The sequence below is a fragment of the Cannabis sativa genome, chromosome 9 (genome assembly GCF_029168945.1).
Source record: "Cannabis sativa cultivar Pink pepper isolate KNU-18-1 chromosome 9, ASM2916894v1, whole genome shotgun sequence".
Taxonomy (NCBI): Eukaryota; Viridiplantae; Streptophyta; class Magnoliopsida; order Rosales; family Cannabaceae; genus Cannabis; species Cannabis sativa.
The window spans coordinates 19,388,630-19,414,068 of record NC_083609.1 but is presented as its reverse complement, the minus strand read 5'-3'; the positions used below and the strand labels follow the sequence as shown (position 1 = coordinate 19,414,068).

Here is a 25,439-nt window from a genome sequence, read left to right as displayed (position 1 = left end):
ATGGACGCCCAGCGAAACGTCAGAAGGCAGGGTGTAATGGTTGAGACTGGAGGTGGTCGGGGTGGTAGAAATCCCCAAAACCCCCGTGGACGCAGTAGAGGCCGTGGTCGTGCCCCGAGAGGTGGCCAAGAGGATCCACCTAAGCTCCGGTTGATTGGGACCAAAGGTTTGTTGAGATGCAAGCCAGAATTGCGCAATAAGAAGATGAGATTCGGAGACTCAGGCAACGGGATGCTCCTGTTGAGCTTCCCTCGCAATTGCCTGCTGCGGTTCCTGTTGGGTTTTATGCCCTAAATAAAACTCTATTAATTTCAATGTAATCCAGATTATTCAATATCAATAAAGTAACAGAAGTATTTTTCATTCCTTTGTGTATGTTTTGGTTCACCTTATCAATTGTTTGTCTATTTGATTTATAAATTCATTCAAACCCTTTTCACATACTTGATCATGTTTATTGTGTTGTCAACACAATGGAAAGTAAACATGACTATGTGAATAAAGATTCCTAGATTTATCAGAACATTGGGTTTTACTTATATGACAATCTACAACAGAGTTTACTTGCATTTGGAGAAATGCTATGTTATTTCCAGAACATTGGTTAAAGTAAAGCTTGGGTTGGATGCATGGCGTATGCATTGGAATGGACCGATATTGAACTTTGATATAGATTTATTAAACTTACCGTAATATCTATTCAATTCAATATCACTTAGTTGATCCTAGATCAAAGGATCTAAATCCTGATATGATTAGGTTCAATCTCAAGAGTACTATTCGTGTTCTTTGATTTGTTAGTTAAGCCTACTTTTGGGTCAGGGTGATACGTACATTTTGGGAACACAGTAGTGCAATTGAGTGGGAGCGCTAACATAAATATGGAATCCATATCTTCTATCTCGCGAATAGAAAGTAAAGGATGATTTCTTTCGAGCTTAACCAAACAAAAATAAATGGTGGAGTACTCATTTCACTTAGCTGAAATATCATTTATACGGGGTTAAGTGTTTTAAGGATAAAATATATTGTAGGGTGTTACGGTAATTAAATCCCTTTACAGTGTAAATCATCCATATAGAGGATCATTGATCAAATTAGGATTATAACAATGGATAATTAATGACGTGTCTATATGGTGGAACATATAGAGCGTTCTATATAACTGAGAGTGCAATTCTAAGTTCTATGCGTGTATTCAATGAAGAATTAATAAGTCAGTGAATTTAAGTTGTAAATTCTTGATCTGCTTATTGGAAGCTCGGATATATAGACCCATGGTCCCCACACTATTTGAGACAATATTACTTGTAAGACTCATTTAATTGATTTTAATTAATCAATTATGATTCTCAAAGTTAGACTATGTCTATTTGAGAATTTATCACTTATTAAGGGCAAAATAGTAAATAGAGAGTTTAAAGGGTATATTTATTAATTGGGAAACTTTGATTAGTTTTTTAATAAAATAAATGACAATATATTATTTGATAATTAATTATAATTATTAAATAATTAGATTTGACATTTATGTGGTTGAATAAGAGAATTGGCAGTTTTGACAAAATGAGAAACTAGGAATGATGGAAAAGGAAAGTTGGAAAAGTAGAAGGCTTGTTTCCACATTGCTAGGCCGGCCACCTTTGCTTCCCTTTTCCGATTTATTTTTCATTTTTTAATGCCAAGTAATTCAACCATAACCCTATGTGGTCTTCTATAAATAGAAGGTAAAGGCTTAAGGTTTTACGGATACTTTAACATTATTTTCTTTCACTCAAAAAATCATCTTGAAGCCGCCACTCTCTCTCTCTCTCTACCTTCTCTGTTTTTCGAAAGCCTCTAAGTGATAGAGTAGTGCCCACACACATCAAGTAATACCTCAATCATAGTGAGGAAGGCTGTGTAGAATTCAGAGTCAACAAAGAAGGACATTCGGGCTCAGATCTTGATTATACTCTGCGACAGAAAGGAATCAAGGGTTAGAGATCTGAGTGGGAGGAGACATATATTCCGCTGCACCCAATGTAAGGTTTCTCATACTTTTATGTGTTTAATTTATTATCGTTTTAGAAGTTCATATTTAGGTTGTTAAATCAACATACTTGTGAGTAGATCTAAGATCCTGGTAAAATAATTCCAACAACTGGTATCAGAGCCATGGTAAATTGATTTGCTTGCAAGAAATTTGGACTTAAAACGATTTGTATGTGATTTGGATGGTATCATGTTGCTTTGTATGTCATATTGATGTTTGTGAATTCTGGGAAAAATATTTATTTTTCTTTCTCTGGAATTATTTTTGTTGGATAATTTGGAAAATTCTAAGCAATTTACTTTTTTACAGAACTCAATTTCGATTTAATTTGAATTAGTTATGAATTTTTGAAAATTAGAAAATCGGGGTGGTGAGCACTTAACCCACGCGCGCGGATGGGCTGCTAGCAGCCTCCCTGCGCTGTGAAATCAAGGCAGCACACCATCCGTACATCGTGCAATTTTTTTCGTTTTTTTTTCGATTTTTAATGCTATTTCATGGAATTAACTTCCGATTTTTTGTGTAGTTTTGTATATTGATTTTTGTTTTTCATATTTCAAATCTAATTATTAGAAATAAATTAATTTTTTTAAAAAAAAATTAATTTTAGATATTAGTGAAATTTGATTTTGAAAATTGGTAAAAATCAAGTTTTTGCTTACCTTTTTTCTTATTTTCTTTAAAATTTGATTATTTTATCTTTTTTTTTTTAAGGTCAGATATTAATTTTTTTTTGGTAACTTGACCTTATTTAGAATAAGATTACTATAATCATAGTATTTTAAAAAGGGAAATAAGATAATTTTGTTAATTTTTAAATTTTGTTATTTTTACTTAAATTAAATTGTAAAATCAGAAAAGGGTATGTATTTACCATTTTCTATTGAATATTTAATTTATTAAATAACATGAAATTTAAAAGGTAAGTTAGCAATTTTTTTTGAAATGATATTTAGGTTACTTAAAACCTAATTTTTCAAAATTGTAGGTTTAATTTTTAAATATATTTTTTTTTAAAACCGATTTTTTTTTTATTATTTTCGAAATATATTTAAAAATTAAATAAATCCTACATCCAATTATCCAAATCTAACTTGTTGCAGGAGTATGTGTTTTAGATTGTTTGTAAGTTTTCTAAAACCTATTATTGCTTGATCTAAATTGCCATGGTTAACTTGTTGACAGATCCAATGATCTGATTTTAACCCATGGTTCAATTGTCAATAGGTCAAGTAAATAATTTGTAACAGGTAATTTTTACATACTTCTTTCATCTGTGTATGACCTAGTAACATGATAGGATCCATCCAAATCTGTGTGCCTGTGTGAGCCTATATGTTTAATTTCTGTTATAGATACATATAGGTTGTTGTTGCTAAATAAAATCTCATAACTTGATAGATTTTATTTTGGCTCATTTAGTTAATGGGCCTATTCAATTAATAACAATTGTTCATTTTAAGGTTAAATTCCACTCTTTTGGGCCTTGTGTGAGAGTTGGGAGCCATAGAAGTGGGTACGACATACTGAACCCAGCCCCCCTCACATGAACAACCCCAATTGTGAAGGCCCATTTGCCTGATTTGGATAACTGTGCTAGGTTAATTAAATTAGTTTGGCCTAATAAAATTGATTAGCAACATAATTAATTTCATTCTTCCTTGAAATTAATTTAAGAAAAACATAGTTTGATGAATAATATTCTAGAAAACTATATGTATTATTCTTGTGTTTAATTAAATATAGAATTATAACTATCTAAATTCTTTCTGAAGCTTAATTTCATAATTTCATTAAATATTCCTATTTAAGTTGCGATTCTGTTATATCTAACAAATCAACTTAGATTTGAATATCTTTTCAATTTCCTATTATAAAATTAAGTTGAAAATTTTTAGGAATTGGTTATTAAGATTCTTTTGATATTTTTTTTAAGTTGATACTTTATAAATATGGAAAACTTAAAAATGGAATATCTTCTAAATTAAGTGGTTACCACTTAATTGTTAATATTTAATTAAGTCATTGAGTGAAGAATATTTAAGTTGGATATTTTAGATTTCTCTAAACAACTTAAATAAGATATTTTTCAAATTTATTCCATTTTTAAATTTAATTAAAGTTTTTTTTTTAACTTTAATTTGTAATGTTTCATTATTGAGATATGGAATATAAATGATTAAATAAAATACATATTTTAAATAATGAGCTTTAATCAAGAGAAATTCGATCTCCATTGTTTGTTTTACATAGCTATTGTTTTAGTGAGTAATCCTCCCTAATGGAGGAACGTTCATTAGCAAGTTAGCACCGTTTAATCTCGAAAGATAAGTATTCTTGTAAGTTTTTTATATTAGTTTTGACCACCCTAATGGTGGCGACTGTATAAGACTTACAAGAGTATGAAACAATGGTGGAAGCTCATAAGATAGAATTGCCTTGACTCTCGCCTAAACGGGACAACGCTGAATTCCAATCTTGATCGAATAAAAGGTTGCTAGAGTGTTTATCATTTTAGATGAATTGACAACTCTATTCAATGGATGATGCTTTGACTCTCGCCTAAACGGGACACTGTATCAGTTTGTTAGAAACCTTGGAAAATAAACTATGTTAGATTTAGTATTTTTTATAACATATGTGATTGTTTGTTATTTTCTAAACTTGTGTATGAATTTATAGAACCAAAACCTTACTTCTGTTTATTGATATGTTGTAGTGGCAATATGAATAACCCTCTGTTGGGTTTTATATCCTAAATAAACTCATTTCAATATAATCAGATTTACTTATTAATATAGATCAGAAATAACATTTCATGTTGCATGGTTCACATGAATTATTTCATGATTATATGTACATAATGTATGAATTCGTCTGAAACCCTTTTCACATACTTGATCCTTTTTATTGTGCTGTCAACACATTGGAAAGTAAACATGACTATGTGAATAAAGTTTCCTAGATTTATCAGACACGGGGTTTTACTGATATGATCATCTACAACAGAGTTTACTTACATTTGGAGAAGTGCTATGTTCTTTCCAGAGCATTGGTTAAAGTAAAGCTCAGGTTGGATGCATGGAGTATGAATCGGAAGGGACCGATATTGAACTTTGACTTAAATTTATTAAACTTACCGTACTATCTATTCAAGTCAATATCGCCTAGTTGATCCTAGGTTAAATGATCTCAATCCTGTTATGATTAGGCTCGATCTCGAGAGGCTATTCGTGTTCTTTGATTTGTTAGTTAAGCCTACTTTTGGGTCAGGGTGATACGTACATTTTGGGAACACGGTAGTGCAATTGAGTGGGAGCGCTAACATAAATATGGAATCTATAGCTTCTATCTGGCGAATAGTAAGTAAAGGATGATCTCCTTCGAGCTTGACCAAACAAACATAAATGGTGGAGTACTCATTTCACATAAGCTGAAATATCATTTATACGGGGTCAAGTGTTTTAAGGATAAAATACATTGTAGGGTGTAACGGTAATCTAATCCCTTTACAGTGTAGATCATTCATATAGAGGATCATTGATCAAATTAGGATTATAACAATGGATAACTAATGATGTGTCTATATGGTGGAACATATAGAGCATTCTATATACTGAGAGTGCAATTCTAAGTTCTATGCGTGGATTCAACGAAGAATTAATAAGTTAGTGAATTTTAGTAATAAATTCTTGATCTACTTATTGGAAGCTCGGTTATATAGACCCATGGTCCACGCACTAGTTGAGATAATATTGCTTGTAAGACTCATATAATTGGTTTTGATTAATCAATTATAATTCTCAAATTAGACTATGTCTATTTGTGAATTTTTCACTAAGTAAGGGCGAAATAAAGAAAGAGTTTATAGGGGCATATTTGTTAATTATGATACATTGTATGGTTCAATTAATAAATATGATAAATGACAATATTATTATAATTATTTATAGTTATTAAATAGTTATAATTGGCATTTAAATGGTTGAATTTGAAAATTGGCGTTTTTGAGAAAATCAGATGCAGAAAAGATAAAACTGCAAAATTGCAAAAAGTGAGGCCCAAATCCCCTTGTATAGGGCCGGCCACTTTTGTAGGGAATTTAAACTGATATTTTCATTATTTTAATGCCAAATAATTCAAACCTAACCCTAGTGGAATGTTATAAATAGATAGTGAAGGCTTCAGGAAAATGACACTAAAATTTTCTATTTTTCCTTCAGAGAAAAACCTGAGCCTTCTCTCTCCCTATCTGGCCGACCACTCTTCTCCTCTTTCTTCCCTCTTGAATTTTCAAAATTCTTAGTGTGAGAGTAGTGCCCACACACAACAAGTGATACCTCAATCACAGTGAGGAAGATCGTGAAGAAAGACTTTCAGCAAAAAGGAGTTTCAGCACTAAAGAATCAGAGAAAGAGATCCAGGTTCAGATATTGATAATGCTCTGCTACAGAAAGGAATCGAGGGCTAGATATCTGAATGGAAGGAGTCATTATATTCCGCTGCACCCAATGTAAGGTTTACTAAACTTTATATGTGTTTATTTCATTTTTTTAGAAAGTTCATATTTAAGGTGTTAATCAACATACTTGTGAGTAGATCTAAGATCTTGGTAAAATAATTTCCAACAACTGGCCTCAGAGCCATGGCAATTGATTTGCTTGCAAGAAATTTGGACTTTAAAACGATTGTTTGATGTTTTGGATGGTATCATGTTGTATTGAGTGTTATTTGATGATTGATTGATGTTTGTGAATTTTCGTAAAAAATAATTGAATATCTGTTTCTGAAATTATTTTTATTGGATAGTATGGAAAAAATTAAGCAAGTTACTTTTTTACAGAACTCAATTTCGATTTAATTTGAATTAGTTATGATTTTTTGAAGTTTCGAAAATATCGGGTTGCGTCGTTGCACCACCTGCGCGCGCGGAAATCATGCTGAGTTCCCCTGCGCCGAGTTTGCACGCCCAAACAGCCCCAACACGCGCCCATGGACAGTATGCTTGGCATACTGTCCGTACAGCTTGCATTTTTTTCGTTTTTCTTCGTTTTTTCATTCTTTTTCATGGAATTAACTTTCGATTTTTTGTGTAGTTCTGTATTTATACTATTACTATTCCTAATTCAACTCTAATTATCATAATGAATTAATTTAATATTTTTTAAATTTAATTCATGATATTAGTGTAATTTGAATTTAAAAATAGTTAGTATCTATCTTTTTTGCTTAATTATCTATCTTATTTTTAAATTTGATTATATCTTATCTTATTTTTAAATTTAAGGTCAGATTTTAAATTTTTAAATTAATTTTTTTTAAATAATTTGACCTTATTTAAATTTAAAATAAGATAACTATAATCATGTAATTTTAAATAGATGTAAGATATTTTGCTAACTTTTAAATTTTGTTATTTTATTTATTTAAATTACATTTAAAATCTGAAAAATATATTCATTTATCTTTTTTAAATTTACATTTAATTTTTATTTATAAAATAACATTTAAATTTTAAAAGTAGTTAGCAAATTTTGAAATGATATTTAAGTTGGTTGAAACCTAATTTTTCAAAATTGTAGGTTTAATTTTAAATTTAATTTTTAAAATTTCGAAATTTTTCAAATTTTTTTAAAATTTTCGATTTTTTTTTTATTTATTAATTATTTTTCGAAATTATTTATTTAAAATTAAATAAATCCTACATCCAACTATCCAGCTAACCTTGTTACAGGAGTACGTGTTTTAGCTTGTGTGTAAGTTTTCAAAACCTATTATTGCTTGATTGCAAATAGCCATGGTTAACTTGTTGACAGATCCAATGATCTGATTTTAACTCATGGCTCCCTTGGTCAAGTTAATACTTTGTAACAGGTATATTTACAATCTTCTTTCATCTGTGTATGACCTAGCAACATGATAGGACCCATCCAAAGTGTGCCTGTGTGAACCTATATGTTTAATTTCTTTATAGATGCATATAGGTTAATGTTGCTAAATAAAATATCATAGTTCTTGATAGATTTTATTTAGGCCCATTTAGTTTTTTGGGCTTATTCAATTAATAACAGTTGTTCATTTTAAGGTTAAATTCCTCTCTTTTGGGCCTTGTGTGAGAGTTGGGAGCCATAGTAGTGGGTACGACATACTGAACCCAGCACCCCCTCACATGAACTACCCTAATTGTGAAGGCCCATTTGCCTGATTTGAATAACTGTACTAGGTTAATTAAACTAGTTTAACCTAATAAAATTAATTAGCAACATAATTAATTTCATTTATTTTGAAATTAATTTAAGAAAAATATAGTTTAAAGAATTTTTATTCTAAGCTAAACTATATGTATTTTCTTGTATTTAATTAAATATAGAATTATAACCATCTAGATTCTTTCTGAAGCTTAATTTAAAGTTTTCATTAAATATTCCTATTTAAGTTGATATTTAGTTATCTCTAACTAACCAACTTAAATCTGAATATCTTTTGGATTTAAAATTTCAAAATTAAGTTGAGGAATTTTAGGCATTGGTTATTAAGATTTTTTAGATATTTTTTAAGTTAATATCTTTTCGAATATTAACTTAAAATGGAATATTTTCAAATTAAGTAGTTACAACTTAATTTTTTTTGATATTTAATTAAATTTAAATTTGAAAATATTTAAGTTCTAGATTTTTTCTAATACAACTTAAATTAGATATTTTTTTTTCAAATTTTGTGGAAAAGATACTTAGTCAAATAAGATATTTTCTAGATAGTTATTTCTAGACTACTTATTATTTCTAATATTAAATAGGAAAATATTATACATTGTGAAATTAATTATTTAAATAATTAATTTTGGTACAATTTATTTTAAGTATATTTTTTCCTAGTATTAAACTAGAGATTAATAATTAAGCCTTCTCTACACTTAATTATTTATTTCTTGAATTTAATACATTTAATAAATTTGAAAATTAAATATCTAAGTTGATTTTCATCATGATACTTAAATATTTCTTTTTCATGACACTTAATTAAATAGAAAATTATTTTTAGTTGAAATTTATTTTTTCAACTAAATTTAAATAATTTTCAAAATATATTTTTCTTTATTAATCAAATTTCGAAATTGCATTTCTTAAATGCTGGAATTTCGAATTTTATTTGAAAAATAGATTAAAGTTGTAAATTATTTATTTCAATTTGGGACCAACTTAAATCAATAATTTTTTCATCTAATGATTAATTAAAATAAATGAAGTAAAATATATTTTATTAGAAATTTAATTAATTAGTCAAAGGAAAATCTAGATAGGTGATATTTTTGCTTGAAGTATTTTTCTAGTGTATTTAATTAAATAGAAAAATTATATTTTTTGTTGTAAATTAATTTTATTAATTAATTTTGGGCCAACATTAAATTAGAATAATTTTTCCAAGATTTATTTTTTATTTTAACATGCATTTTTGAAAATTGTATCCTTGAATACTTTAATTTTTCGAAATGCAATATATATTTATAGAAAATTAAATTTGAGTTGTAAATTAATTTAAATTAATTTTGTAACAACTTAAATTGAATATTTTTCTAAATATTTATTGGAAATTATTACTAAGATGGAAATAATTCATGTTATTTTTATATCCATCTAAGTAAAATTTATAAATATTAAATTAAAATTTATATTTAGAATTTTTCATTCTAAATTGGAAATTTTAATTAAATAAATATATATTTAAAATAAATAGATTAAAATAAGTATCAATGAAAATACAACTCTTTTTAAATAATGACCTTTATTATTATTAAGACATTCGATCTCCATTGTTGGTCTTACAATAGTTAAATGTTTTCAATATAACCTCGAGACGCTAGACTTCGTCCCCCTATGGATGGTTATTCGTTGAACGCATTTAACACCGTAAGATCTCATTTGATAAGTGTTTTGTAAGTTTTCGTCTCTATTAGACTCTCCCCTACGGTGACTACTTAGAGATAAACTTATAAAACATGAAACAATGGTGGAAGCTCATAAAATGAGAATAACCTTGACTCTCGCCTACCGGGACAACGTTGGATTCTTATTTTGATCGAATAAAAGGTTGCTAGAATGGTTTCTATTTTAGATGAGCTGACAACTCTATTCAATGAATGATACTTTGACTCTCGCCTACCGGGACACTGTATCAGTTTGTTGGAAACCTTGGAAATTATTTAGGATTGTATGTTTTAGTATTTTCACTTGTCATTCCTACTTGCTATATGTTTAATAATTTCTGAATTGTGTATGAATTTATATTGAACCATGTTATTTTCTGTTATTAAATTGTAGTTTAATTTCGAATCTTCATTGTTGGTCTAACATGTTTGTTTTTCTAATGAGATAAATCCCTAATGGATTTTCACCATTAGACATACATAATAGTGTAAGATCTCGAAAGATAAATATTGTATATGCAACATCTAGCTGTTCATCAATTGATGATACCTTAGACTAGTATTTTTACAATATGAAACAAGAAGATTACATAAATAAGATTACTTTGTCTTTCGCTAATCGAAGCTTCGTTGGATTCTTATTTATAAACGAAATTATCCTAATTTCTCTTAGCTTATTCATTTCGAATTAGCTCAATAACATATCATTGGATGAATGGTCTATATATCATATCATGTCATTCTATATTTTCTCTTAAGAAATTAAATGACGCATATGATTATAATCTCGAAATTGTATTCCCAATTGATATAAAACCTCAATCTTAGAAATCTCATACTTTATGGGCAAATTTGACTTAGAGTTAAATTAGTAGTGGTGGTCCAAGAAAGAATTACTCATTATATTTGGTTGAATTTAAGTCTTTGACTTTAATTTTAGAATCCAAATAGAAATTTTCTTTTATTTCTATTTCCAGAAGCAATACAGTTACACTTTCCAAGTGTTTAATAACCATTTTCTATCAATGGATTCAAACTGTATGGAATATGAGTTTGGTATTCTGTGACCAGGATCCACTTGCACTATTCTAAAAACTCTTTGATGTAACTAAACCTAAGTCATCAAAAGACACTACCACATTTTTTTAATCTACGGCATTTGTATCTTGTTCATAGTTGATTTGACAAGATCAATCTCTGCAAAGAGTTAATATGCCTATATCCACTGAAAGTAATTCATCTCATTCGCAGATGGATGTACATTCAGGAGTGGATATGAGTTTTTCGTTGTATTCTTAAAACGATAACTCTAGATTATACCTTTTAGCAAGAAATTTGAAATGTTTGAAAAATTTCATTAATTTCTAGCAATGGTTAAAACCATTAAGGTAAGTGGTTAAAGATCTTGAGAACTGATAGGGGTGGAGAAATAGTTAGTAGATATGCAGTTCAAAGATCATTAAATTGATTTTGAATTATATCCAAACTTACCTCCCCAGAAATTTCGAGTTGCATATTTATGATTAGTTACTAGTCGTTGCCTAAATCCTCCGATGGTAATACAATTTCAGAATGATGTAATGATTAGGTACTTAATGTAAATCATTACTAGACTCATGGATGACCTAATCAAATTCTTAAGAAAAGCTAGAACTGTTAACCATGGTTTGTTAGCTATTCTAAGTGATTAGGGGTGGAGCATCCCATTGTCAATAGATGAGAAAGTGTTTGTTCAAACAAATACTACATTTCTAAGAAAATGACTAAGTCTGAAAATAAAGTAGCAAATAAAGGACATATTTTTTCTTGATTCCAAAAGTGTTCTATCATCTTATATGACATATGATGATCCCACTACCTCTGTTGTCTTGTCACAACTAAAGAGGTTAATACCATTTAGTTTTCTTCGACATAATTCACGGTACCTTGTCGTAGTGGGAGAGTTTCTAGGAACTCACCTTCTTATGACTTGGGAGACACTAGTGATTAAAATCCATTGTGAGTTTAAACAAGTAATGGATTGTCAAGATAAGAAACTAAGAAGAAAAGCCAATAGAACTATGGTTTATTCCATTCACATGGAATAACCTAAAGTTTTCTATTACAAGGACATAAAAAGAAATTTTAGTTAATAAGTCTATTCTATGGACTTAACAAACTTCCTGTTCCTAGTATTATAGGTTTGAGTTTAACTAAACCTATGGCTTATGGTATACCTGGTAATTACTTACTCTAATGCAAGCAACTTACTTTAGTAAGATGCTGAAGCATTTTCTTTCTAATGGCAATCTATAGAAGCTTCACAACTTCTTAGGCATAGATTTTATTTATCTAAGGAAAAGTCTCAACTATTCCAGAAAAGATAAAGCCATGAAATAATTTCTTATATCAACAGTGAGAGGTCTTAGATATGCTTTTGTATGCCTTAGACCAGACACCTGCTATTGAGTGGGAGTAATGAGTAGGTATCAGATTAATCCAGGAAAAGAACATTGGAAGACAATCAAGTAAATCCTAAGATTAAGAAGAGGAACTATATGTTAGTCTATAAGGGTGTGTTTAAAACTCTTAGACTACACCATATCCGATTTCGAAATTTTCCTTTGTGATAGAAAATCTTTCTGATAAGATGGTGATTACTCTGGGGGTGGAGTAGTGATTTAGGAGAAGTGTGAAAACCTATCTGAAGTCTCTTAGTCCACCAGAGAGGGACTGAATGTTAAAATTACGGGAAAGGTACTTATTCAGTCTAAGGAAAGTTCTATACATTTTTGGCACCATTCCAAATTGCCTTAACTACTAGTGTTAATTTCCTGATTAACCAAAAAGTAGTTGCCAAAGGTATAGAATCCAATATCCCAAGAGAGTAGACATATAGAGAGGAATTTCACATTATCAATGATTTTGTGATTAAGGAAGAGTAATAGTGGAGAAGAGGTTGTGTTTAATTCAACCTTTCAGATCCTATTACGAGGAGTTTACTACTACTACACTTGATTTGTATATCAAGGTGTTGAGATTATTTGAAACGCACTTTTTGTTTTATATTAGTGCAAGTGGGAGTTTGTTGGGTTTTATGCCCTAAATAAAACTCATTTCAATATAATCAGATTTACTTATTAATATAGATCAGAAATAACATTTAATGTTGCATGGTTCACATGATTTATTTCATAATTATATGTACATAATGTATGAATTCGTCTGAAACCCATTTCACATACTTGATCATGTTTATTGTGTTGTCAACACATTGGAAAGTAAACATGACTATGTGAATAAAGTTTCCTAGATTTATCAGACACGAGGTTTTACTGATATGATAATCTACAACAGAGTTTACTTGCATTTGGAGAAGTGCTATGTTCTTTCCAAAGCATTGGTTAAAGTAAAGCTCAGGTTGGATGCATGGACTATGCATCGGAAGGGACCGATATTGAACTTTGACTTAGATTTATTAAACTTGCCGTAATATCTATTCAAGTCAATATCGCCTAGTTGATCCTAGATCAAATGATCTCAATCCTGTTATGATTAGGCTCGATCTCGAGAGGCTATTCGTGTTCTTTGATTTGTTAGTTAAGCCTACTTTTGGGTCAGGGTGATACGTAGATTTTGTGAACACGGTAGTGCAATTGAGTGGGAGCGCTAACATAAACATGGAATCTATAGCTTCTATCTAGCGAATAGTAAGTAAAGGATGATCTCCTTCGAGCTTGACCAAACGAACATAAATGGTGGAGTACTCAGTTCACATAAGCTGAAATATCATTTATACGGGGTCAAGTGTTTTAAGGATAAAATACATTGTAGGGTGTAACAGTAATCTAATCCCTTTACAGTGTAGATCATTCATATAGAGGATCATTGATCAAATTAGGATTATAACAATGGATAACTAATTATGTGTCTATATGGTGGAACATATAGAGCATTCTATATACTGAGAGTGCAATTCTAAGTTCTATGCGTGGATTCAACGAAGAATTAATAAGTTAGTGAATTTTAGTAATAAATTCTTGATCTACTTATTGGAAGCTCGGTTATATAGACCCATGGTCCCCGCACTAGTTGAGATAATATTGCTTGTAAGACTCATATAATTGGTTTTGATTAATCAATTATAATTCTCAAATTAGACTATGTCTATTTGTGAATTTTTCACTAAGTAAGGGCGAAATTGTAAAGAAAGAGTTTATAGGGGCATATTTGTTAATTATGATACATTGTATGGTTCAATTAATAAATATGATAAATGACAATATTATTTAATAATTATTTATAGTTATTAAATAGTTAGATTTGGCATTTAAATGGTTGAATTTGAAAATTGGTGTTTTTGAGAAAATCAGATGCAGAAAAGATAAAACTGCAAAATTGCAAAAAGTGAGGCCCAAATCCACTTGTATAGGGCCGGCCACTTTTGTAGGGCATTTAAACTGATATTTTCATTATTTTAATGCCAAATAATTCAAACCTAACCCTTGTGGAATGCTATAAATAGATAGTGAAGGCTTCAGGAAAATGACACTAAAATTTTCTATTTTTCCTTCAGAGAAAAATCTGAGCCTTCTCTCTCCCTATCTGGCCGACCACTCTTCTCCTCTTTCTTCCCTCTTGAATTTCAAAATTCTTAGTTTGAGAGTAGTGCCCACACACAGCAAGTGATACCTCAATCATAGTGAGGAAGATCCTGAAGAAAGACTTTCATCAAAAAGGAGTTTCAGCACTAAAGAATCAGAGAAAGAGATCCAGGTTCAGATATTGATAATGCTCTGCTACAGAAAGGAATCGAGGGCTAGATATCTGAATGGAAGGAGTCATTATATTCCGCTACACCCAATGTAAGGTTTACTAAACTTTATATGTGTTTATTTCATCGTTTTAGAAAGTTCATATTTAGGGTGTTAATCAACATACTTGTGAGTAGATCTAAGATCCTGGTAAAATAATTTCCAACACCCTCACCCCGATCCACTCCAAGTTAGTATCTTGGCAAAAGAACTCAATAGTGTGAAAATGCATTCTGGTAGTTGCATTAACTCACACCTATTGTTTATGAATCTGAAATTCTAAAAGGCAAATCTACTTGGAATTTAATTATCAAAGGAACAATGGGTATGACTCATTCTTAATAGTCTTCCTCCGAAGTATGATGGGTTTGTTTTATCTTACTTGATGAACAATCCTCACTCCTCCGACATGGACAAACTCGAAACTGAGTTGAGAGCCCATGAGCGGAATTTGATTGCAATGGGACCTCCTGGTATTGCAAACTTTAATAAGAGGAAGAAGATTAAGCATGAGGGCTCTAACAAAGCTGCTTCTTCAAATACAATTATCAGATATCATGTTCTATGTGCGAATTGTAATGGAAAGGGACATAAAGAAGAACAATGTCCCAGGCTTCTAGACAATTCAAACGAAGGTGATGCTTTTGTTTTTGAATCATGTGTTTTAGAGAATGACAAATCCACCTGGATTGTTGATTCTGGATCTACTAACCATGTATGTTCTTCATTGCAGCTACTTGAAACTTGGGAGAATCTTCACCAAGATGAGTTAAAGCTAAAAGTTGGAAATGGCGAGTTAGTACCAGTTAAAGCTAGAGGAACGGCCTGTATCAAGTTTCATACAAAAAGATTTTTACTTTTACAAAATGTTTTATACATTCCAAACTTTAGTAGAAACTGTTGGGTTTTATGCCCTAAATAAAATTCCATTTCAATGTAATCCATTTTATTCAACATCAATAAAGAAACAGAAGTATTTTTCATTCATTTGTGTATGTTTTGGTTGATCTTCTCAATTGCTTGTCTATTTGATTTATAAATTAATCTGAAACCCTTTTCACATACTTGATCATGTTTATTGTGTTGTCAACACTTTGGAAAGTAAACATGACTATGTGAATAAAGTTTCCTAGATTTATCAGACACAGGGTTTTACTGATATGATAATCTACAACAGAGTTTACTTGAATTTTGAGAAATGCTATGTTCTTTCCAGAGCATTGGTTAAAGTAAAGCTCAGGTTGGGTGCATGGAGTATGCATCGGAAGGGACTGATATTGAACTTTGACTTAGATTTATTAAACTTACCGTAATATCTATTCAAGTCCATATCGCCTAGTTGATCCTAGATCAAATGATCTTAATCCTGTTACGATTAGGCTCAATCTCAAGAGGTTATTCGTGTTCTTTGATTTGTTTGTTAAGCCTACTTTTAGGTCAGGGTGATACGTACATTTTGGGAACACGGTAGTGCAATTGAGTGGGAGCGCTAACATAAACATGGAATCTATAGCTTCTATCTGGCGAATAGTAAGTAAACGATGATCTCCTTCGAGCTTGACCAAATGAAAATAAATGGTGGAGTACTCATTTCACATAAGCTGAAATATCATTTATACGGGGTTAAGTCGGATAAAATACATTGTAGGGTGTAACGGTAATCTAATCCCTTTACAGTGCAGATCTTTCATATAGAGGATCATTGATCAAATTAGGATTATAACAATGGATAACTAATGATGTGTCTATATGGTGCAACATATAGATCATTCTATATACTGAGAGTGCAATTCTAAGTTCTATGCGTGGATTCAACGAAGAATTAATAAGTCAGTGAATTTAGGTTATAAATTCTTGATCTGCTTATTGGAAGCTTGGTTATATAGACCCATGGTCCCCCCACTAGTTGATATGATATTGCTTGTAAGACTCATATAATTGGTTTTGATTAATCAATTATAATTCTCAAATTAGACTATGTCTATTTGTGAATTTTTCACTAAGTAAGGGCAAAATTGTAAAAAAAGAGTTTTTAGGGCATGTTTGTTAATTATGATACTTTGTATGGTTCAATTAATAAATATGATAAATGACAATATTATTTGATAATTATTTATACTTATGAAATAGTTAGAATTGGCATTTAAATGGTTGAATTTGAAAATTGGCGTTTTTGAGAAAATGAGATGCAGAAATGATAAAACTGCAAAATTGCAAAAAGTGAGGCCCAAATCCATATTGCCTAGGCCGGCCACTTTTATAGGGTTTATCATCTGATATTTTCATTATTTTAATGCCAAATAATTCAAACCTAACCCTAGTGGAATGCTATAAATAGATAGTGAAGGCTTCAGGAAAATTATACTTTTACTTCTGATTTCCTTTAGAGAAAAACCTGATCCTTCTCTCTCTATACCTAGCCGCCACCTTCTTCTCTTTCTTCTTCCTTGAAATTTCGAACCACTTAGTGATTAGAGTAGTGCCCACACACAGTAAGTGATACTTCAATCATAGTGAGGAAGATCGTGAAGAAAGACATTCAACAAGAAGGAGTTTCAACACTAAAGAAGGAGAGAAAGAGATCCAGGTTCAGGTCTTGATAATACTCTGCGACAGAAAGGATACAAGGGTTAGAGATCTGAACGGAAGGAGTCATATTATTCCGCTGCACCCAATGTAAGGTTTCTAATACTTTATATGTGTTTATTTCATAATCGTTTTAGAAGTTCATATTTAGGGTGTTAATCAACATACTTGTGAGTAGATCTAAGATCCTGGTAAAATAATTTCCAACAGAAACTTGATTACTGTTTCATGTTTACAAGCACAATTTTATATATTGAATTTTTCTAGTTCAAATTGTTCAATTTCTCGTAATGGATTTCATATATGTGTTGCTAACATGGAACAAGGGCTTTATGTTCTAAGACCTGATACGCAAATCTCACTAAATACTGAACTTTTCAATGTAGCTAAGCCTAGAAGCCTTAAGAGAAAAGAGATTGATAATGATGATCAAACTTATCTATGGCATTTACGTTTAGGTCATATAGGTTTTGATAGACTTAATAGTCTAACCAAGGACGATCCATTAAAAAATGTCGTCTTAGGTGAACTGCCACTATGCGAGTCTTGCCTAGAAGGAAAAATGACCAAACGTTCTTTCTCTGCAAAGGGAGAGCGTGCCAAACAACCCCTAGCGTTAGTGCATTCAGATGATTGCGGACCTCTGAATGTAAAAGCCCGAGGTGGTTATGAGTATTTCGTCACTTTCATTGACAATTTCTCTAGATACAGTTTTCTTTACCTAATGCAAAAGAAATCTGAAACGTTTGAAAAGTTTCAGTAATTTCATGCTTTGGCTCAAAACCAATTAGGTAAAACATTAAAGATCTTGCAAACTGATAGGGGTGGAGAATATATGGATATGCAGTTCAAAGATCATTTAATTGAACTTGGAATTGAATCCCAATATACTGCCCCAAGCACTCCATAGCAAAATGGAGTTGCAGAAAGAAGAAATCGCACTCTCTTGGAAATGGTTAGGTCCATGCTGAGTTATTCAACTCTGTCTACGTCCTTCTGGGGATATGCTATTCAAATGGCAAACGACATTTTAAATGTTGTACCATCTAAAGCAGTCCCTAAGACACCTGTCGAACTATGGAATGGTCGTACACCTAGTTTACACCATTATAGGATTTGGGGGTGCCCTGCTCACGTCTTGAGAAAGAATGAAGGCAAGCTGGAATCGCGAACTGAAGTTTGCATGTTTGTCGGAAATTCTAAAGAGAATAGGGGTGGACTATTTTATAGTCACAAGGATAACAAAGTGTTTATTTCTACAAATACTACTTTTCTTGAAGATAACTATATTAAAGACAACAAACCGAAAAGTAAAGTTGTATTAGAGGAAATGCTTATAGATATAGTTCCTTCAAATGTTCCATCCTCTTCTACTCAAGAAGCGGATAATCCCACTCCCTTAGTTGTAGCAACTGAGAAAACTACTACCAAAGCTCCTGTTCAGAAGGTCACCGCTCCTCGTCGTAGTGGGAGGGTTTCTACAAAACCGTCTCGTTATGGCTTGGATGGTGAAATCAATATGGTCGTTGGTGACGGTATTGATGACGACCCATTAACCTATAAACAGGCAATGGCAAGTCCGCAACAGAAGCGATGGTCAGCCGGCATGGATTCAAAAATGGATTCCATGAAAAAGAACAAAGTCTGGGAATATGTAGATCCACCCGATGACCATCGTCCAATCGGATGCAAATGGGTCTACAAAAAGAAAAGAGGCGCTGGAGGCGAAGTTGAAACTTTTAAAGCTAGACTGGTCGCCAAAGGTTATACCCAAAGAGAAGGTGTGGACTATGAGGAAACTTTTAGTCCTGTCGCCATGTTCAAATCCATCCGAATTCTTCTCTCCATCGCGGCCGCTTTCGATTATGAAATCTGGCAAATGGATGTCAACCCAGCCTTCCTTAATGGGCTTCTTGAAGAAACCATCTATATGGAGCAACCAGAAGGCTATGTTGTTCCTGGGCAAGAAAATAAAGTTTGCAAATTAAATAGGTGTATTTATGGACTTAAGCAAGCTTCACGCTCATGGAATAAAAGGTTTGATGAGATCATTAAAACCTATGGCTTTCATCAGAATGAAGATGAACCTTGTGTTTACCAACTCAAGGAAGACCAAGTAGTAGCATTCCTGGTCCTTTATGTCGACGACATTTTGATCATTGGCAACAATATCAAGAAAATGACTCACATCAAGGAATGGCTAGACACGCAATTCGATATGAAAGATTTGGGTGAAGCTGCCTATGTTCTCGGTATTCAGATTATCAGAAACCGGAAGAACGGATCCCTTGCTCTCTCTCAAACAACTTACATTGACAAAGTTCTAGAGAGATTCTCCATGACTAATACCAATGGGGCAAATATGCCTTCTAGATATGGTATTTGTCTATCTAAGGAACAGTGTCCCACTGATCCTCAAGAGATAGAAGACATGGCAAAAGCTCTTTATGCTTCTGCAGTTGGAAGTCTAATGTATGCAATGTTATGCACCAAACCTGACACCTGCTATGCAGTAGGAATCGTGAGCAGGTATCAGTCAAATCCAGGACAGGAACATTGGAATGCTGTTAAGTATATTTTGAAATACTTAAAGAGTACAAGAGATTATGTATTAGTCTACAAGGGTGGTGCTCTAAATCCCATAGGCTATACAGACTCAGATTTCCAGGCATGTCTTGAAGACAGGAAATCTACATCTGGGATGGTGTTTACTCTTGGGGGTGGAGCAGTGGTTTGGAGAAGTGCGAAACAAACCGCAATTTCAGATTCTACCATGGAGGCAGAATACATAGCTGCGGCTGAAGCAGCTAAAGAAATTATCTGGATTAGAAAGTTCTTCACCAGTCTTAGTGTAGTACTTGGAATGGAAAAGCCTCTAGTCATGCTTTGTGATAACAATGGAGCAATAGCCAACAGTAAGGAACCTCAGAGCCACAAGAGAAGCAAACATATAGAAAGAAAATATCATATTATCAGAGAATATGTGGCAAGAGGGGATGTACTGGTGGAGAAAGTGGACACACAGGACAACTTAGCTGATCCATTCACCAAAGTCTTGGCAGTGACTGCATTTGAAAAGCACCGTCAGAATTTAGGGTTAATTGAAATGTACTGATTAGTTTTATATTAGTGCAAGTGGGAGTTTGTTGGGTTTTATGCCCTAAATAAAACTCTATTTCAATGTAATCCAGATTATTCAATATCAATAAAGTAACAGAAGTATTTTTCATTCATTTGTGTATGTTTTGGTTCACCTTATCAATTGTTTATCTATTTGATTTATAAATTCATTCAAACCCTTTTCACATACTTGATCATGTTTATTGTGTTGTCAACACAGTGAAAGTAAACATGACTATGTGAATAAAGATTCCTAGATTTATCAGAACACTGGGTTTTACTGATATGACAATCTACAACAGAGTTTACTTGCATTTGGAGAAATGCTATGTTCTTTCCAGAACATTGGTTAAAGTAAAGCTTGGGTTGAATGCATGGAGTATGCATTGGAATGGACCGATATTGAACTTTGATATAGATTTATTAAACTTACCGTAATATCTATTCAATTCAATATCACTTCGTTGATCCTAGATCAAATAATCTAAATCCTGATATGGTTAGGTTCAATCTCAAGAGTACTATTTGTGTTCTTTGATTTGTTAGTTAAGCGTACTTTTGGGTCAGGGTGATACGTACATTTTGGGAACACGGTAGTGCAATTGAGTGGGAGCGCTAACATAAAGATGGAATCTATAGCTTTTATCTCAAGAATAGAAAGTAAAGGATGATTTCCTTCGACCTTAACCAAATGAAAATAAATGGTGGAGTACTCATTTCACTTAGCTGAAATATCATTTATACGGGGTTAAGTGTTTTAAGGATAAAATACATTGTAGGGTGTTACGGTAATTAAATCCCTTTACAGTATAAATCATCCATATAGAGGATCATTGATCAAATTAGGATTATAACAATGGATAATTAATGACGTGTCTATATGGTGGAACATATAGAGCGTTCTATATAACTGAGAGTGCAATTCTAAGTTCTATGCGTGGATTCAACGAAGAATTAATAAGTCAGTGAATTTAAGTTGTAAATTCTTGATCTGCTTATTGGAAGCTCGGATATATAGACCCATGGTCCCCGCACTAGTTGAGACAATATTACTTGTAAGACTCATTTAATTGATTTTAATTAATCAATTATAATTCTCAAAGTTAGACTATGTCTATTTGAGAATTTATCAATTATTAAGGGCAAAACAGTAAATAGAGAGTTTTAAAGGGTATATTTATTAATTGGAAAACTTTGATTAGTTTTATTAATAAAATAAATGACAATATATTATTTGATAATTAATTATAATTATTAAATAATTAGATTTGACATTTATGTGGTTGAATAAGAGAATTGGCAGTTTTGACAAAATGGGAAACTAGGAATGATGGAAAAGAAAAGTTGGAAAAGTGGAAGGCTTGTTTGCACATTGCTAGGCCGACCACCTTTGCTTCCCTTTTCCCATTTATTTTTCATCTTTTAATGCCAAGTAATTCAACCATAACCCTATGTGGTCTTCTATAAATAGAAGGTAAAGGCTTCAGGTTTTACAGATACTTTAACATTATTTTCTTTCACTCAAAAAATCATCTTGAAGCCGCCACTCTCTCTCTCTCTCTCTCTCTCTCTCTCTCTCTCTCTCTCTCTCTCTACCTTCTCTATTTTTCAAAACCCTCTAAGTGATAGAGTAGTGCACACACACATCAAGTAATACCTCAATCATAGTGAGGAAGGCTGTGTAGAATTCAGAGTCAACAAAGAAGGACATTCGGGCTCAGATCTTGATGATACTTTGCGACAGAAAGGAGTCAAGGGTTAGAGATCTGAGTGGGAGGAGGCATATATTCCGCTGCACCCAATGTAAGGTTTCTCATACTTTTATGTGTTTAATTTATTATCGTTTTAGAAGTTGATATTTAGGTTGTTAAATCAACATACTTGTGAGTAGATCTAAGATCTTGGTAAAATAATTCCAACAGTTCCTGCATCTCCTGAGGTGCCAGCAAAGCAGCACGTTGTTGGTAACCGTATGGAGCCTTTATATGAGAGGTTTAGGAAGCAAGCACCTCCAGTATTTCTAGGAGGTCCTGATGTACTTAAGGCAGAACATTGGTTGACTGTTATTGAAAGAATAGTGAATTTCATGGGAGTGGTCGTAAATGACAGAGTGGCATGTGCCACGTTCCAATTTCAGGAAGATGCCTTGGTGTGGTGGGAGATGGTATCCCTCACCAAGGATGTTGCTAGAATGACCTGGGAAGAATTCCGAGATTTATTTAATGCTAAGTATTATAATGAGGCGGTCCGCAGTGCAAAGCGAAAAGAGTTTGTTGAGTTGGTACAAGGCGAGGGTATGTTAGTGACTGAATACACGACCAAGTTTGATCGCTTGGCTAAGTTAGCCTTCAGGATTGTACCAACAAACTTTAGTAAAAAGGAGAAGTACTTGGCAGGGTTGAATGCCAAGATTAAGCACGATCTGGTTACTACAACAAATGATACCACAACTTATGCTGAAATGGTTGACAAGGCTCTTCGAGCTGAAGGGGTAGTCAAGTTCTTACAAGAAACTCGAGAGACTACTAGTGCTGGTGGGACCACTACTCTCCCTATTTCTAGCCCTAGAAATTCCACTTTGGAGCAAAAGAAAAGAACTTTCCCATCATTGGGGAGTTCAGGCCAAAGTAAAAGGTTTCGAGGAAATCAGGGTAAAGGGTGATGTCAGACTTACTCCTATCCTGAGTGGCCACGCTGCAAGAAACATCATCCCGGGACTTGTAACCGGAGGGCTTGCTTTCAGTGTGGATTAGTTGGGCACCTCAAGAAAGATTGTCCCCAGTTGAAGAAAGAGGAACCTAAGCCTGAAGCCAAGCGCGCACCAGCGCGTGTATTTGCCATCACTTAGGCAGATGCTGCCGCCAGCCCTTCAGTGGTTACAGGTCAGCTACTTATTAATGGTTTTGTTTTTACATTTTTATTTGATTCAAGTGCTACACGATCTTATGTATCATCGAGAGTTCTTAATCAACTTGGTAGGCCTAGTGATGTTTTTGAGATGGGATTCGGAATCCTATTGCCTAATGGGGAATTGATTATTTCAAGAAAGTGGGTTAGATCAGTGTTAATTAGAATTGAGGACAGAGAATTGAGCGATGATCTTGTGGAGTTACCATTGGCCGAGTTCGATATGATACTCAAAATGGGTTTTTGTCCAAATACTCTGCTAATACTGATTGTAAACGAAAAATGGTAAATTTCCAACCGGAGAATGAGGAACCATTTGTTTTTTTCGGTTCAGTTCAAGGTTCTCGTGTTCCTAGAATCTAAGCGTTGAAAGCTAGGGATTTATTACGCAGTGGGTGTGTAGGATTCCTAGCGATTGTAGTTGATTCTAGTAAATTTGTGTTACTTGGACCTGAAGAGGTTAAAGTGGTTAAGGAATTCCTGGACGTGTTTCCTGAGGAATTACCAGGGTTGCCACCTCAACGTGAGATAGATTTTATTATTGACTTAATACCTGGGGCAGAACCTGTTTCAGAAGCACCTTACCGAATGGCACCTGCAGAACTAAAGGAACTGAATATACAACTTTAGGGAATGTTGGATTTAGGGTTCATCCGACCAAGTGTGTCATCTTGGAGAGCTCCGGTTCTATTTGTAAAGAAGAAAGATGGAACTCTTCGGATGTGTATTGATTACCGGGAGCTGAACAAGTTAACTATTAAAAATAAATATCCTTTCCCTAGAATTGATGATCTGTTTGATCAACTTCAAGGCAAAACAGTATTCTCTAAGATTGACTTGAGATCTGGATATCATCAACTGAGAATCCGAGAAGAGGATATCCTGAAGACAGACTTTCGAAGCAGGTATGGTCATTACGAGTTCCTGGTTATGTCATTTGGGTTAACAAATGCTCCGGAAACCTTTATGGATCTCATGAATAGGGTATTCAAGGACTTTCTCGATAATTCTGTAATTGCATTTATCGTTGATATTCATGTGTACTCTCGGTCAGAAGTAGAACACGAACAACATCTTCGTATGGTTCTACAACGACTCAAAGATCATAAACTCTATGCAAAGTTCAAAAAGTGTGAGTTTTGGCTGTCACAGGTATCTTTTCTGGGGCATATTGTTGGAAAAGACGGGATTATGGTAGACCCAAGGAAGATTGTGTTGGAATTATTTTACCAGGATCTAGATTTACTACCAAGTATGTTTGATTAACATCCTAATATGAATTCTAAAACAATGAAATAAACACATAAGAGTTTAAGAAAACCTTACATTGGGTGCAGCGAAATATAATGACTCCTTCCATTCAGATCTCTAGCCCTTGATTCCTTTCTGTAGCAGATCATAATCAAGATCTGAATCTGGATCTCTTTCTCTCCTTCTTGTTGGTGCTGATTTTCCATAGTCTTACATACTATGATTGAGGTACCACTTGATGTGTGTGGGCACTACTCATTCACTCAAGTGTTTCGAAATTTAGAGAGAAGAAAAGAGAGAGAGGGGTGAGTGGGATTTCTGAAAGAAACCAATGTTCAAAGTTATGAGTTTCCTGAAGCCAACACTTTCTATTTATAGAATGCCCTCTAGGTTTAGGTTAGAATTGAATGGCATTAAAATAATGAAAACTATAAATGGCAATTTCTTGCAATGTGGCCGGCCATGCAAAGGGAATTGGGCCTCACTTTGCAACTTTCCCATTTTGTTATTTCTCATTCCCATTTTCTCAAAATTGCCAATTTTCCAATTTAACCTTTTAAATGCCAATTATAATTATTTAATAACTTGAAAACAATTATTAAATAATATTGCCATTTAATATATTTATTAATTTAGACATGTAAAGTCTCTTAATTAATAAATAAACCTAGAATCTCTTTTCTTTACAATTTCGCCCTTGCTTAGTGAAAATTCATAAAGTAGACATAGTCTAACTTTAGAATTATAATTGATTAATTAAAATCAATTAACTGAATCTTACAAGCAGTATGGTCTCAACTAGTATGGGGACCATGGGTCTATA

The 25,439-nt window shown here is 32.7% G+C and overlaps 1 protein-coding gene across 1 annotated transcript; it reads left to right on the top strand.

Annotated features, from left to right (window-relative positions):
- LOC133031281 (uncharacterized) lies at nucleotides 1-23,995 on the top strand. The gene is made up of 4 exons (XM_061104753.1): nucleotides 1-223; nucleotides 22,381-23,116; nucleotides 23,390-23,650; nucleotides 23,758-23,995. Exons 1-4 carry the CDS (start codon nucleotides 1-3, stop codon nucleotides 23,993-23,995), a joined length of 1,458 nt encoding a protein of 485 aa, XP_060960736.1.
- The last annotated feature ends 1,444 nt before the right edge of the window (nucleotides 23,996-25,439 follow it).

Coding starts and splice junctions, on each gene's coding strand:
- LOC133031281 (XM_061104753.1), top strand. CDS start 1: ATGGACGCCCAGCGAAACGTCAGAAGGCAGGGTGTAATGGTTGAGACT. Junction 224..22,380: donor GATGAGATTCGGAGACTCAG/GCAACGGGATGC, acceptor TAATTCCAACAG/TTCCTGCATCTCCTGAGGTG. Junction 23,117..23,389: donor CGAGGAAATCAGGGTAAAGG/GTGATGTCAGAC, acceptor ATTTGATTCAAG/TGCTACACGATCTTATGTAT.